Genomic DNA, 17,560 nt, shown 5'->3' with positions numbered 1-17,560 from the left:
GTAGGACTTCAGTTGATTTAATGAAGCCCACCCACATTAGGGAGGGCAGTCATCTTTACTCAGTCTGATTCAAATGCTAATCTCATCCTACTTCATCCTCAAAGGCACAGCCAGAATAGTGTTCGACCAAGTATTTGGGCACTCTGAGACCCAGTGAAGTTGAAATATAAAATTAACTCACAGTATTATTCATAATAAGTCCAGAGTGAACGGATACAATTTTTAGTAATAATCTGTGAAAACTCTTTGTTTGGACTTTCACTTATCTTCATCATTTAAAAAACAGTTACACAATTGATAAAACAAAACACGTTCTGGCTCAGTATCAGTGATTAGCTCTCATCTATGAATTCAATACATTTCTACTGAGTAACTATTAGTTACCAGATATTTTTATAGATACTAACATAAAAACTTGTTCTAAATATTCCTCGTATTTTCATTTTTTTGTAGCTGAGCAATATTCAACGTTCTGCATCATCCCTTCTTGTGGTGCAAGTTTTCTTTTGAATGCGTCTATAGTAATACACGCAGTAGACGCCATGATGTACTCATAAGGAAGTGGACCATAAGTACTTGGCAGCTTATCTCTTTCTCTCTCTCTCTCTGTGTGTGTGTGTGTGTGTGTGTGTGTGTGTATGTGTGTGCATATATTTACACATCTGTGTATATATGCATATGAATAAACAAAATCACTTTTTAATGAGAGTAGTGAACGTGGTGCATCAATCCAAAACCAGTATTACCTGTCTCTGGGCTGTTCACTCTATATTAATTATTTCATTATCACAGAAACATTCTGAATTAATTTTTATTATTATCACCCATATCTTACAGATAAATAAATTGTGAATTAGAGCGTTTGTAACATACTAAAACACACTTTTTAAAATTTTACTGGTATGAACACTTAACATGAGACCTACTCTAACATATTTTTTAGTGCACAGTAGAGTATGATAGACAGTAGAGTATGATAGACAGTAGAGTATGATAGGTGCAATGATGTGCTGCAGATCTTAAGAGTTTATTTTTTTCTTTTTTCTTTGTTTCCCCCCGTTTGGTTTTTTGTTTGTTTTGTTTTTTTCGTTTTTTGTTTTTGAGACAGAGTTTCACTCTGTTGCCCAGGCTGGAGTGCAGTGGCCCCATCTTGGCTCACTGCACCCTCCACCTCCGCAGGTTCAAGTGACTCTCGTGCCTCAGCCTCCCGAGTAGCTGGGTACCACCACACTGGTAAAGTTTATTCATCTTGATCAATGGAAACCTTGTATCTATGGATTAGTAACTCCCCGTTGCCTTCTCCCCCAACCCTTGGCAACCATCATTCTATTCCTTGATTCTATGAGTTTGACTATTTTTGATACCCCATATAAGTGGAATCATGCAGTGTTTATCTTTTTCATTACTGGTTTATGTCACTTAACAATCCGTTGCAATCATTTGGCATAATGTCTTCCAGGTTCATCTATATGTGGAATTTTTTCTTTTTAAAGGCTGAATGGTAATTTATTGTATGTATATCCCACGTTTTCTTTTTCCATGCCTCTGTTGATGGACATTTAGATTGTTTCCACATCTTTTGAGCTCACAACTTGTAAATAGCAGACAGTGACACTCTTAGTTGTATTCCTCCCTACATAGTTTGGAAAGTTTTGCAGGACCATGAACTCCTCTAGGACAAAAACTGTGTAATTTGCTCAATGATCAATTCCACATAGTAAGGGTTCAAAAATATTATTTAAAGGATTGATCAGCCTGTTAAAAGTTTTAGTCTTATTATTTCTCCAAATTTAAACAATGAGTGGGAGTGGACGTTGATTATTTATTTAAACAGTGTTTCCTTTGGAAGAAAAAAGAATCAGTGACAATGGTGAGAAATTCTTATAATTTTAATTAAATATTCACTAAGATAAAACTAGTATAAAAATGTGTATGCTTAAAGGTATGTTTTTATACTTGTAAAATAAACAATTTATAAATATTAGAAATAAAACTGTAAAAGTAAAAACTAAGAAATTTCTATTGTATTTCACATTGTGTTTTTTGTCTTAAACACAATCACTTCTCGTTGAGAATAGATCTAGTTTCTGTGGTGCAAGTTTTCTTTTGACTGTGCCATGCCTATATACCCTGATATACTTGGAGTATCTTCATTCTTGATCACTCTTTTTTACTGAAATGTTTGACACACCTTATTTTACATAATGATTCATAATGTAATTTTTCTTTCAGGAAATGTAAGCCATCCTTTAAATATTGTCCAGTCAAGTTCTTTTTTATGAAGTTGTGAAACGTAAAGTGATACTTTATTCTGATGAAGTTTGATTTTTTCATAAATTACAATAAAGAGTCTCAAGAACTTCAGTAACTGAAGGTGCTGCAGTTTCCTTCTGTTAATATATTATTCCTTTCCTAATCATCACTTTGCAGCTGGTGAAATAAGGCAACATGACTACACGGGTGAACATGAGACAACTTCATTTTTACACTAAGAAATGCCATCTGGCAGCAATCTCACTTAACAGGATTGAAAACACACATCCAAATAAGAACACTGAATTTTTGTGGCTGTATTGAACTGTAAAGAGATTGAGATAATCCTGAAAATGCTTAGAGTAATTTTTCATTTAGATGTAACACAAGAAAAGATCTATGGGATTATCAAATATAGATACAGAATACTGAATTTTAATGGCATGAACACATCAGGTATTCAATAATTATTTTTTGAGGACTTAATGTATGTTAGTCTTTGTGCTAAATGCCAAATGATTGCAACAGACATTGGCTTTAATCTCATGGGCCCAAGAGCCTGTTTTGGTTCATTTTCTTTGCCAATAGAATATATATATATATCTGACAAAAACAAGCAACAGGGAAAGGATTCCCTATTTAATAAATGGTGCTGGGAAAACTGGCTACCCATATGCAAAAAACAGAAACTGGACCCCTTCCTTACACTTTACACAAAAATTAACTCAAGATGGATTAAAGACTTAAACATAAAATCTAAAACCATAAAAACCCTAGAAGAAAACCTAGGCAATACCATTCAGGACATAGGCATGGGCAAAGACTTCATGACTAAAACACCAAAAGCAGATGCTACAAAAGCCAAAATTGACAAATGGGATCTAAATACCTAGACAGCTTCTGCACAGCAAAAGAGATTATCATCAGAGTGAACAGGCAACCTACAGAATGGGAGAAAATTTTTGCAATCAATCCATCTGACAAAGGGCTAATATCCAGAATTTATAAGGAACTTAAACAAATTTACAAGATAAAAACAACCCCATCGAAAAGTGGGCGAAGGATATGAACAGACACTTCTCCAAAGAAGACATTTATGCAGCCACCAAACAGGAAAACAAGCTCATTATCAATGGTCATTAGAGAAATGCAAATCAAAACCACAATGAGATACCATCTCACGCCAGTTAGAATGGCAAACATTGAAAAGTCTGGAAACAACAGATGTTGGCGAGGATGTGGAGAAATGAGAATGCTTTTACACTGTTGGTGGGAGTGTAAACTAGTTCTACCATTGTGGAAGACAGTGTGGTGATTCCTCAAGGATCTAGAACCAGAAATACCATTTGACCCAGCGATCCCATTACTGGGTATATACTCAAAGGATTATAAATCATTCTACTATAAAGACACATGCACATGTATGTTTATTGCAGCACTAGTTACGATAGCAAATACTTGGAACCAACCCAAATACCCATCAATGATAGACTGTATAAAGAAAATATGGCACATATACATCATGGAACACTATGCAGCCATAAAAAAGAATGAATTCATGTCCTTTGCAGGGGTATGGATGAAGATGGAAACCATTATCCTCAGCAAACTAACACAGGAACAGAAAACCAAACACTGCATGTTCTCAATCATAAGTGGGAGTTGAACAATGAGAACACATGGACACAGGGAGGGGAACATCACACAACAGGGCCTGTCGGAGGGTGGGGGGAAAGGTGAGGGAGAGCATTAGGACAAATACCTAATGCATGCGTAGCTTAAAACCTAGATGATGGGTTGATAGGTGCAGCAAATCACCGTGGCACATGTATACGTATGTAACAAACCTGCACGTTCAGCACATGTATTCCAGAACTTAAAGTAAATAAATACAATTAAAAAAAGAAAACATATATGTCCATTCTCTCTCTCTCTCTCTCTATATATATATAACTGATCCTATATATAGGATGAATAAATATATTAGTTGCTAGTAAATTGATAATCTATAAAATATGTGCTAATATATTTACTTTAAATTATTAAAATATATTCAATAATATTTTCTTTGCTATTTTTACTTCTATTGTCAAAAACACAGAAATTGCTACAGAAGTTCTTATACCTTCTCCTACATATAGTGGTAAATTTTATGGAAAAATAGATTTGATGTAATTATGTCACTTAGCCTAAAGACCCAGAATATCTCGGTTGAAAGTGTACATATTTTGCTTCACCAAAATCCAGTGTAAATTTTTCCTAACATGCTTGGAGAAAAGGATAATCCTTGCAAAATCTTTCCCTATGATTGCATAAGCTACTACGATATTAACCCAGTATGTTAAGAGAGTAAGTTATGTTTAATGTGATCACTATTTTTATAAGTTGACATGAGTAATGGCCTCTCAGTTTTTAATTTTCTGAACTTTTCTTCCACATTCTCAATGGTTTATTTGTTGATTTCATCTTTCATAGAAATATGATAAGGACTTTAACCAGCTAAAGTTAAAACTCAGTGAAACGCACAATTTACAAAAGTTTTGTAAAATGTTTCCTATGTATTATTTACATTTATTACCTTCCTTCTGAGCTTTTCATTCTTCAATTCTTGTTCATACATGAAAAATAAACAATATGATTTTGACTTGTTTTCTTGAAGGCTTTTGCCATTTTCCCAGTATGTCTTTTAATATTTAAGGACAGTTACGTCTATTTAGGGAGTTTCAAATTTCTAGAACATATATTACTTTTAGTAGATTCCTGCCAATATGATTTTAAACCTCATTTATTTTAATATGAATTAATATGATACACTTTAGGTAGAAATATGATTAACATTTCACTTTTGCTTATGTGTACGGTGCTATTCAGTTATGATTTCTTACATGACAAACAATCCATGAGGAAAGGCTTATTAATAATCTGCTAAGTGCTGGAGGCAGTAGGACTCCATTCTCATTAGTAATCTTATCTATTGATTTTCTCCTGCCAGGAAAGAGGTGATTCCTGAAACGAACAGCAGTAATACAAATTTATACAGCATATGTATACTCAAGCAGTAATATGAATTTATACAGCATAGGTATACTCAAAGAGGAATTTGTGTGGAAAGACAAAGCCTAGCATTTGTTTATATAACCTAAGTTGAAGATGTATTGTAAAGGAACTGGTGGTTTGAGAAGGAAGGTGAGGCAAACGCAGACAATTTGAATGGGAAGAGGCTGTTGAAACTGAAAATTGAGAAGGGAACTATGAAAAATAACTCTTAAAAGGCAACCCTCTTCACTTTGAGTGCCTGCATGTATGGCAAATTCCTTGGCTTAGGGTGAAAGAGGAAAGCTGTGCTGAGAGCAGCTACTGGTAGCAGGGCATACGACTGTGCAGGGCATATGTACGTGCAGGTATTGTAACATTGCTTAGCATTCCTCAGACCTTAAATCACTGTCAAGGACTAAAAACTGCAATGATGAATGGAAATATCTGTTCCACATCCAAAATAATCTATTTAGAATTGCTTCCTTAGTTCACCAGGTCTCTATCAAATATCAGTGCTTTTAATTCCTTCCAAATCATCACTCTGGCCTCTAATCCAATGTATCCCTGAATTATGCTATAGAGAAAAATGCAATTTCCTCCATGTGGGTCTCCCTCCTTAAGTTTTTCTTCCCCACATTAAACATCTCTAACATTTAGAAAAAGACAATAGTTTCTAAATGAATCCAGGTGCACAATTGTCCAAATCATGAAAATAACTTCCTAAGTCCTTATTCATTGATAAATATGTTGATCAAATCAGTGTAAGTATTTCAGTTGATCAGTTTGTCTACAGAGACTGCAGCTACAAAATGAAAAATCACATTCAGCTTATTCATTTGTTATAAATGTAAAAGGAGCAATGGAAAGGATCAGAGGTAGAGAATATCTCTGGTTTTGCTTAGAATATTGTGATTCCTATACCTTCTAAGAGGTAGAACATAAAAGGAAAGTCCACTTCCTTTTTTCCCAGAGACACCGGTTTTTAGGCTATGGGGCTGATTTTCCTAGCCATGCTATTAAATATAATTGGTTAGATTACATTCTAAATTAAGCCAGTTCATTGGAGTAAACCTCTGTACAGGACACTTGGCATTATAAAGCTGTTACATAGCTGGTTGATGTAGAATACCCTTCAGACTCTTTGAAGGAGTACTGTTGCGTCAAATGAGCACAAAGGTAATAATATAATAGAACTATTTTTATAAAATCACAACTCAACACTTTGTTACAGGTTCAATAATATCTTAGAAAACTGTGGTGTGTTCACACGTGTATTGTGTACACACATTTGCCTATACATATTAGGCTTTAATCACTAACATTAAAACCAGCTAAACTTTGGACCTTTATGTGAATTGTGGTATGAATATATGTGTATATATGCATGTTATTTTTAAGAGCTGTGGTTTTAACATAGAATTAACAGCCCGTATTTCAAAATTGTGGTTAAAATTGTAACAATCTGTCTGTAAATAATACTAATATTGCATATTTTTGCCTGCTTGTCACACGTTGGACATTAGCCAGGTAAAGTTGACACTATTGAGAACATGGCTTTTAGCTGGTCATGTGTGTATGTGTACAGTACTCTGTAAATTTTGAATTCTGTAAAAGATGCAAATGTTGCATTTGAAGCCAAAGAATAAGATTAAGACAGCACTCGTGGACAACCAAGATTACTGATTATTCTACATTATTCATATCCATGATATGAAGTGATTCTGGATTTTTTTTTGCTAGCTACTAGAAAATAAGCTAAGATTTATGACAGCCTGTTGAATGCATCTACCAAAATTCCATCAATAGGAAAGTGAGACCAGTGTTTTTTGATTAAATCAGAGGATATGACACAGTAACATTTACCTGTCCTCAAAGTTTTATTACTTTAACCATACACAAAATTGCCAAGATTTTAGCCATTTGTTGTCCTCTAATTATATGCTAGATAATTTCATTTGTAGCTGAACCACCTTATAAAATAGAGCTGCGTCTGCTCAATTATTTTCTAAATATTACATTCTATTTATATTTGTGAATTGAATGGACCACGTGATACATATGCATGCAAGGAGACAGGAATACTGTCATATTTTTCTATAATTTATCTATACAAGGAAATAGAATGAATCTTCTAGAAATATAAAAATACTAGCCTGACATTGTTCATTTTTACTTTTTGAGAACTTGTGTAATTCATTTGTTCTCTTTTTGCCTCAAGTTCTTTATTAATATCAGTAGTGCTGGACTATATCCTGTCTGAGATACTGTGATAAAATTATTATGTATCCAGGGATTTCAGCCCTTGGCTGTGAATCATTATCAATGGGAGGAATTTTGATTGAGCAAGCTCAGGGCAGAGCTTTGGCATATATACTTTTAAGATGTGCCACAAGTGATTCTGATAATTCAGCCAAGGTATGGAATAATTCTTCTATGCATTTTTATTCAAAGAACAAAATGGAAATCTTTAAGTCTATGTTATTTCTTAGGCCTTAACTATATTTTATACCTTGCTGAGAAAAACTATCAGTGGGTGTAGCAGTGGTAAAATTGCTGCGGTGTATCTCATTATAAGACAAGTACATTGTTACTGGTAGAAAAATGATCAGAATGAATAGTGTATTAATCAGATTTCTCCAGAAAGATAAGAAAATAATAGGAGTTATACATATCTCCTATTATTTTACATATATGTAGAGAGAGAGAGAGAGAGCGAGAGGAGGGTGATATATAGGATAATAGGAAATAGTTGAATACATAGAATATAGAAATAATAGGATATATATTATATATTATATATTATATATAATAGGATATATATTATATATTATATATAATAGGATATATATTATATATTATAGGATATATATTATATATTATATATAATAGGATATATATTATATATTATATATAATAGGATATATATTATGTATTATATTATATATCATATATATCATATGATATATAATATAATACATAATATATATCCTATTATTTCTTATTATATAATATATATCCTATTACATATATTATATAATAGGATATATATATCCTATTACATATATTATATAATAGGATATATATATGCTATTACATATATTATATAATAGGATATATATATCCTATTATTTCTATATTCTACATATTCAACTATTTCCTATTATCCTATATATAAATATATATAATATATATAATTTATATATATATTTTATATATATATATATATAGAGAGAGAGAGAGAGAAATTTAAAGGAATTCATTTACACGACTGCGGGGGTTGGCAAATCCGAAGTCTGTAGAGCTGGTTGTGGGTTAGAAATTCGGGCAAAAGTTGATGTTGCAGTCCTGATTCCGATGGCTGGAAACTCAAAGAGATTCCTGTGTTTCAGTCTGGAGGGAGAATTCCATCTTCTTGGGAGAATTTTATCTTTTTCTTGAAAGCCTTCAACTGATTGGATGATGCTCACCCATCCTATGGAGGGTAAATCTGATTTACTCAAAATCTACTAAATAAAATGTTAAATCACACCCAAAAAATACCTTCACAGCAACATCTAGACTGTTTGACCAAACATTTGGGCACCATAGCCTAGCCATGTCGACACAGAAAATTAACCATCACAGAAAGTAAACTTAGCAAGAGCTAATAAAAGCAAAAGAATTCCAAAGACGGTTGGATCAGAGTGAACAAGATTGGGTATCTGAGAAAGGCTGGCAGGTGCTGCGGGTGGGTAGAAGAGACAGCAAGGTTGCAGATAACTTGAGTCTGCTGGAGCATGAAAATGGCGTCCTGAGTTAAGTCTGCAGTAAAGGTTGTAGGTAACTAAGAGCAGTCAGAGGCACACAAAGATGTCAGAACTGGGAATACTTAGGCTCCATTAAACCAATGCACTTCATCACATCGATGTTCATTGTTTGTTCTCATTCCCTTCTTTGCTTATTCATTACATGCTGCTCCACTCAGAGCATTTTGACTTGCTTGAACATTTCTTTATTAGCTTGTTGGTGTTGGTTTTGCCTGTCAGCCACACTATTCAACTCTGGAATAACACTTCATACTAAGGCAGTTGGTGCTTCTTGACTGAACAGGCCAGTTGTAATTTCTCTGCACTCTACAGTGATGTCAGTTTTCTTCAACTCAAGAAGGGCAGTTTGCACAAGTAAGTTGCTTTCACTCCTAGTTTTTTTTTTTTTTTCACTGTCAGTCACCAAACTTTGTATTTTCTTTACTCTTCTATCATGACTTCATTATCCTGTGGGCCCCCCAGGTATGTACATGTTACCTAAGGGAATTATTCTGTTCTCAGGCTCCATCTAGTATATGCAGAAATTTAATTTTCCCCAAATTTGGTTACTTTGGATAATACCATTACTACTGTGGTTTTTAATCTCTTTGAAAGTCTTCGGGGCCTATAAAAGGCACAGGGCTTTACAAAAGTAATTCTCACATATTGGTGTGTATAATTTAAAGACCATGTAAAATGTAGATTACTGGCTCCACTTAGAAAAAAAATATGATTTACTGTATATGGGGGGAGGCAACAAGTATGCATTTTAAAGAAGCTACAGCTTTCTCTCTTGTATGATTAATAGTGATTTGTTCATAATTCATCATGATGCAATCTATAGTTCAAAATGGAAACCTTTTATTTTAGAATAATTTCAGATTTATGAAACATTTGCAAAGGCTGTCCAAAGCATTTTCATGCACATTTCACTCAGCTTCCCCTAAAATTAATATCTTACATTGTACATGCATTTAAACTAAAAAATTAACATTGACATATTACTATTAACTAAACTTCAGACTTAATTCAGATTTGGAGATTTTTTATGCCCATGTCCTTTTTCAGTGCCAGGATCCAACCCAGCCTACCACATTGAATTTAGTTTTCATGTCTCTTTAATCTAAAGTCTATGACCGGTTCTCAGTCTTTACTTGTTTCCCATGACCTTTGTGGTTTTGAGGAGTACTTGAGAATTTTGTAAAATGTCCCTGGACTTGGGTTTGTTAGATGTTTTCTCCTCATTAGACTAGGATTCCGGAATTTAGGGGAGAATACTACAGAAGTGAAGTGTCTTTCTCATCACATCCTATCAGAGAAGGGCATGATACCAATGCGACCTCTCACTGCTGATATTAACATTGATCACTTGCTTAAGGAGAGAACTGCCAGGCTTCTCCACTAAAAGGTCACTATTTTTTCCCATTCCATATTTTACTTCTTAGAATCCAGCCCACACCCTGGGGAGGACAATTAATTTCCACCTCCTGAAGGGAGGAGTATCCCTGTACATTTTCTGAAATTCTTTGTAAAAATATTTGTACCTTTTTCCTCATTTATTTATTTGTACAATTATTTATATCAGTATTGACTCATGGATATTTTATTTTATATTGTGTTATAATTTTAAAATTTTAATTCATTTTGTTGCCTAAATTGTTTTAACTTTGGCCATTGAGTGCTCTTTCAGTTTGGCTCCTGATCTGCTTCCATTCTTTTGTTTTCTGAGAACTTCCATATTGTCTGGCATTACATAATACTCCAGGTTAATCTTGTGTTTTCACTGCCCCAGGCCTAGAATTACTCATTTCTCCAAGGATATCTCTGTTTTGTTTTGCTTTTGTTATTTTAGAGAATGGTATTTAGAAACCAAGATTTGGGCACTGGATGTACTTGTTGTTACTTGGGTGTCATTTTTTCTAGTTTCTCAGGAGAGACAGAGCTATAAAACATAAGCATGTATACTAACCAATATGTACACACATCTATAATTATTTCTTTAGCTATATATCTCTATATATTAAACTACTGTGTATTATACATTTTTTGTTTTCTGTTCTTTGTTTTCTTATTAAGTTTTAAGAATTATTTATGTATTCTAGATGTGAGTCCCTTGTATAATATTCTACTGTGAAAAGTGAAAAAAACAAAGTGGCTTTAAGGAACAAAAACTGTTTTAATGAACAGTCACAATGAAAGTTTTATATAGGCGCAATTGAACTTTAGGAGATTCAATACGTGTTTTTTTCTGGGATTATTTGGAATATAGAAGATTTTTTCAAACTCTCATGCATTTTAGATAAGTGAGTACTCATATGAGCTTGCTAGTGAGAGTATTGTTATAGAGAATTGTTGAAGCATTGGCTCTTGAATGTAACATACAGTCCATGGAATTTTTCTATTAAACTAAAGAGCTTCTGCACTGCAAAAGAAACTACCATCAGAGTGAACAGGCAACCTACAGAATGGGAAAAAATATTTGCAATCTACTCATCTGACAAACGGCTAATATCCAGAATCCACAAAGAACTCAAACAAATTTACAAGAAAAAAACAAACAACCCCATCAAAAAGTGGGCAAAGGATAGGAACAGACACTTCTCAAAAGAAGACATTTATGCAGCCAAAAGACACATGAAAAAATGCTCATCATCACTGGCCATCAGAGAAATACAAATCAAAACCACAATGAGATACCATCTCACACCAGTTAGAATGGCGATCATTAAAAAGTCAGGAAACAACAGGTGCTGGAGAGGATGTGGAGAAATAGGAACACTTTTACACTGTTGGTGGGACTGTAAACTAGTTCAACCATTGTGGAAGACAGTGTGGTGATTCCTCAGGGATCTAGAACTAGAAATACCATTTGACCCAGCCATCCCATTACTGGGTATATACCCAAAGGACTATAAATCATGCTGCTACAAAGACACATGCACACATATGTTTATTGCAGCACTATTCACAATACCAAAGACTTGGAACTAACCCAAATGTCCATCAATGATAGACCGCATTAAGAAAATGTGGCACATATACACCATGGAATACTATGCAGCCATAAAAAAGGATGAGTTAATGTCCTTTGTAGGGACACGGATGAAGCTGGAAACCATCATTCTCAGCAAACTATCGCAAGGACAAAAAACCAAGCACCACATGTTCTCACTCATAGGTGGGAACTGAACAATGCAAACACTTGGACACAGGAAGGGAAACATCACACACAGTGGCCTGTCGTGGAGTGGGGGGATGGGGGAGGGATAGCATTAGGAGATATACCTAATGTAAATGACGAGTTAATGGGTGCAGCACAGCAACATGGCACATGTATACATATGTAAGAAACCTGCACGTTGTGCACATGTACCCTAGAACTTAAAGTATAATAAAAATAAAAAAGGAAAAAAAAAAAGAAAGTTAAAAATAAATCCATATCAAATTTGGTCTTACCAACCTCACATTATGAAATCTACTAAATATCTTGAGACTATAACATAGATTTTATAATCAATAAATGAAAATATTTGTGATATGTAAATGTATGATGTTGCTTTTCCTTTATATAGACATCAAATGTAGGATATTTTTATTTTCAAACTGTAGTAATACCATATAAATTAACAATATTTTACAGGATGCTGATTCTGTTCCAGACACTATACAAAGTCATGTTATATAGATTATTTTGATTTACACATAATCTAGTTCTTTGATTTAATGAGAAACCTAAGAGGAATAGACATTGTGTCTATTTTACAGAGGAGGAGCCAAAACCAAGAGAGGCATTGATCATACCTCATTTACAAGGAAGAACTAGGGTATACCTGCTTGTAATGGTAGAAAACATTGTTCAGCTGCACCTAAGAAGGGAAGTAAGAAACCTTCTTTTAAAAAATGAGTAAGAATGTACAGAAAAAATTATTATGTGCTGAGAAAATGATATGCTTAAGGAATAATGCAGGCTGAATTTGTCTATTATTAAAATTTTTTATAAAAATGCTTTTCATAGTGTTGTTTTAAGCACTATAAGAGAGATAAAAATTTAACTGATATTATTTAAAGGAAAATGAAGGATTGCAACTGGACTGGTGGGGGTATAACGATATTCAGATTGGAAAGGAAGAAGGGAAACTGTCTTTATTCACAGATGACACTATCATATATAGAAAATTCAATGTAATATACAAAAATGCTTCTGAACATAATGAGTGAGTTTTCCAAGGTTGTATGATACCAATGGATATACAAACATCAATATTTATATATGCTAACAACAAAAAATTGGAAATTGCAACTAAAAAATACTACATATAATAGTATGAAAAACAATATTTAGGAAAAATCTGGAGAGAAAAAGATGTGAAAGGCACATACACTAAAAAACACACAATATTCCTGAGAAAATGAAAAATCACATAAACAAATAGAAAGCTGTACATTTCTCAGTGGTCAGATTTCCTATTGTTAACACGCTAATTATCCTCAAATTGATCTATAGATTCAACAGAATCCTAATCAAATTCCCAACAGGACTTTTTTTTTCTGACATTGACAAACTGACTTTAAAATTTCTATAGAAATTCAAAGGACCTAGGAAAAACTAACTTCGTAAAAGAACATTGTTAAAGGACTAATACAGCCTAATTTCTAGATTTATTATAAAGCTAAAGTAACCAACAGAGTGTGAAATTTGTGTGAGAGAAAAATCAATGGAAGAGAAAAGAGTGTCCAGAAATTGACCTTCAAAAAATATACACAACTGATATTCTACCAATTTCCAAATGTAATTCAGTGGAGAAAATTTAATCTTTACAAAAATAGTTCTAAAATTATCAGATATATGTAAGCAATAGGTACATTTTTAAATAAAAACTTTGATCTATATCTTGTGCTGTTTACAAAAATTAAAACTTTGACCTCTGGATAGGCCAAGTTTTCATAGATACATCAAAAGAAGCACAATCCATAAAAGAACAAATTGATAAATTGGACTTCATCAAATTAAAAAACTTCTCTTTGACACTGTTAAGACAATGAAAGGGAAAAGCCAAGGATGAAGTGAAAAATTTGCAAATCATATACCTGATAACCTATTTACATCTAGAACACAGCAAGGATTCTCAAAACTAAATATGATATCCAGCAACACAATTTAAAAATGGGGAAAAAATCCACAGAAACTTCAACCAAGGAGAGATAAGGATGGCAAATAAGCAAATATAGAGATGTTCAATATCAGTAGTCATTAGGAAACGCAAATGAAACCCAGAATGAGATTCTACTACACACCTGTTAGAATCTGGGCTGCGCAGGTGGCGTCAGCGCTGCTCCGCCTCCAGGAAGGAACCTGGGCTGCGCGTGGTTGGCGGTCTCCTAGCGACTAGAGCGGCAGGGATCAGGAACCTCAGAAGCTGGAGACGCGGCACCCCAGCGAGGGCCACCATGGGGGACCAGAGGCCGCAGGACCGGCCGAGTTCCCCGGGCATGGACTCCAAGCCCTGGTACTGTAACAAACGGCCTTCCAAGTGCTTCGCGAAGCACAAGCACAGGCGCCTGAAGTTCCCGCCAATGGACACCCAGAACTGGGTATTCGTGAAGGAGGGCATGGACGACTTCCGCTACGGCTGTCCGTCTCCCGAAGATACGCTCGTTTGTCGCCGTGACGAGTTTTTACTCCCCAAAATATCTCTCAGAGGTCCCCAAGCTGACCCCAAACGCGCGCAGAAAAAGCTGCTTAAGAAAGCGGCCCTGTTTTCCAAGCTCTCTCCAGCCCAGCTAGCACGGAAGGAGTTCGTAGAGGAAGTGGAAGCCCAGCTGATGGCCAAGCATCCCTTGGCCATGTACCCCAATCTAGGAGAAGATATGCCTCCAGATCTCCTACTACAGGTGCTGAAACAGCTGGACCCCGAGAGGAAGCTGGAGGACGCTTGGGCTCGTTGTGAGGCCCAGGAGAAGACAACCGAGGTACCCACCGAGCCTGGTAAATATCCCTGTGGGGAATTCTGCCCGCGGCCTCCCGAGACTCCGGTGTCCCAACTCCGTCCGCAGCTTCCCAAGACTCCGGTGTCCAGTCTCCGCCCAGAGCTTCCCGAGACTGGAGTGTCCCATCTAAGCCCGGAGCCTCCCAAGACTCCGGTGTCCAGTCTCCGCCCAGAGCCTCCTGAGACTGGAGTGTCCCACCTCCACCCGGAGCCTCCAGAGACTGGAGTGCCCCATTTTCGCCCGGGGCCTCCCATCACTCGTCGGAGATCCAGTCTCCTACGACAGCTGCTGAAACTGGATTCTGAGAGGAAGCTGGAAGACGCACGGGCTCCTTGTGAGGGCCGGGAGAAGACAACCGACGAACCCACAGAGCCTGGTAAATACCCTTGTGGGGAATTCTGCCCACGGCCTTTCGAGACTCCAGTGTCCCATCTCCGCCAGGAGCCTCCCAAGACTCCGGTGTCCAGTCTCCGCCCGGAGCCTCCGGAGACTAGAGAGTCCCATCTCCGCCTAGAGCATTCCAAGACTCGTCGGGGGTCCAGTCTCCGCTCGGAGCCTTCCGAGACTGGAGTGTCCCATCTCCGCCTAGTGCCTCCCAAGACTCGTCGGGCGTCCAGTCTCTACTTGGAGCCTTCCGAGACTGGAGTGTCCCATCTCAGCCCGGAGCTTCCCAAGACTGAAGTGTCTCATCTCCACCCAGTGCCTCCCAAGACTGGAGTGTGCCATCTCCGCCTGGAACCTCCCGACACCAGTCAGGTGTCCAATCTCCTACTATACATGCTGAAAGTGTTGGATTCTGGGAGGACGCTGAAGGACGTATGGGATCGTTGTGAGGCCCGGGTGAAGAAAACCGAGGAACCCACCGAGCCTGATAAATCCCCTTGTGGAGAACCCTGCCTGCAGCCTCCCGAGACTCAGGTGTCCCATCCCCACCCGGAACACCCCAAGACACGTCGGAGGTCCAGTCTCCACCCGCAGCCTCCCAAGACTCGTCGGACATCCAGTCTCCGCTCGGAGCCTCCCAAGACTCATCGGAGGTCCAGTCTCGGTCTGGAGCCTCCCAAGACTCGTCGAGTGTCCAGTCTCCACCCGGAGCCTCCCAAATCTCCAGAGTCCCATCAATTCTCGGAGCCTCCCAAGATTCGAGCATCCTACATAAAAGAACTGCTTCAGGAAGATACACCAAGCACCAAAGAGTGCGTTTCTGACTCTCTTCAATATAGATACACATCGGAAAAACTCCGTGAATTCTTCAAGTGGGCTGGAGACCTGGGAGCTGATGAAGAATCCATCAGGAATCTGTTTGACTTTACCCCCAAGTACAGAGCAACCCATGAGGACCAAAAGGTTAAGAAAGTAAAGGAGTGCTCCTCAGAGCTGAAGTACAGCATGGAGCTAGATGAAAAGGATGAGGACAAATTCTTCTCACAGGAAAAATACTGGGGCAGGAAATTCCACACGCCATCGAATTCTTATACCGCACAGCCTGTGAAGATGAAGTATGGAGCATGGTACCTCAAGCCTAAGTTGTGGAAAAAGCTAAGAAGTGATGAACCTTTGATTGACCCCAAGCTCTTACTTAAAAAGCCTGATGAACCTGACGTTCTTGACGATCTTTATGGACCAATTGCCTTTAAGGATTTCATTCTAAGCAAGGGCTATGAAATGCCTGGAATCCTTGAAAGGCTGTTTGCTAGGAAGGGATGGACTTATGACTCTGTTAAGACTCCTATTCAACGTGCAACGATATTCTACAAGTACAAAGAAATCGCAGAGGCATCGGAAGAAGATTAGGCGGTTTTCAATTTACTGCTCAATTGGGTATTTCTTGCTCTCATTTTAATCATCAATCATAATTTATGATGACTGGCCCTGTGGATGTACAACGTTGGCAACATCTGTAAATTCAATACCTAATGTTTATCAATATATCTTAATGACCGGCTTTGGCTTCATTATTTCATATATTTTATCAATTATGTGATTAATATTCACATATACTTTTTCACATTGTTGAAGCATTGTGAAAATTACATCATCATGTCAATTATTTGTAAAAATACATAAAACCAGAAATTATTATTATTAGAATTATTCTTTAAAAGAGAAATAGGGTCGGGCACATTTGCTCATGCCTGTAATCCTCCCCGCTTTGGGAGGCCCAGGTGGGTGGATTGCTTGAGCCCAGGAATTCAAGACCAGCCTGCAAAACACGGTGAAACCTGGTCTCTATAAAAAATCCAAAAATTAGCCAGGTGTGGCGGCATGTACCTTGTAGTCCCAGCTACCCGGGGAGCTGAGGTGGGAGGACAGCTTCAGCCCAGGAGGTGGAGACTGCAATGAGCCGTGATCCTGCCACTGCACTCCAGTCTGGGTGACAGAGCAAGACCCTGTCTCAAAAAAAAAAAAAAAAAAAAAAAGTGCTGAGTAAAAGGAGAATTATATCTCTTCTTATATTAAAATTGTAGTGAAATAATTATGACAATTATTTTGTTAAC

The 17,560-nt window shown here is 36.8% G+C and overlaps 1 protein-coding gene across 1 annotated transcript; it reads left to right on the top strand.

Annotated features, from left to right (window-relative positions):
- The first annotated feature begins 14,456 nt into the window (after positions 1-14,456).
- Positions 14,457-17,001, top strand: FAM47A (family with sequence similarity 47 member A). The gene has a single exon (XM_054471743.1). It carries the CDS (start codon positions 14,523-14,525, stop codon positions 16,854-16,856), a length of 2,334 nt encoding a protein of 777 aa, XP_054327718.1. The 5' UTR covers positions 14,457-14,522; the 3' UTR covers positions 16,857-17,001.
- The last annotated feature ends 559 nt before the right edge of the window (positions 17,002-17,560 follow it).

Source organism: Pongo pygmaeus, chromosome X, assembly GCF_028885625.2.
Source record: "Pongo pygmaeus isolate AG05252 chromosome X, NHGRI_mPonPyg2-v2.0_pri, whole genome shotgun sequence".
Taxonomy (NCBI): domain Eukaryota; kingdom Metazoa; phylum Chordata; class Mammalia; order Primates; family Hominidae; genus Pongo; species Pongo pygmaeus.
Note: the sequence above shows the minus strand (reverse complement) of the source record. Positions and strands in the feature narration are given on the sequence as shown.

Bases quoted from the DNA above. Each gene is read 5' to 3' on its own strand.
- FAM47A (XM_054471743.1), top strand. From the start codon at position 14,523: ATGGGGGACCAGAGGCCGCAGGACCGGCCGAGTTCCCCGGGCATGGAC.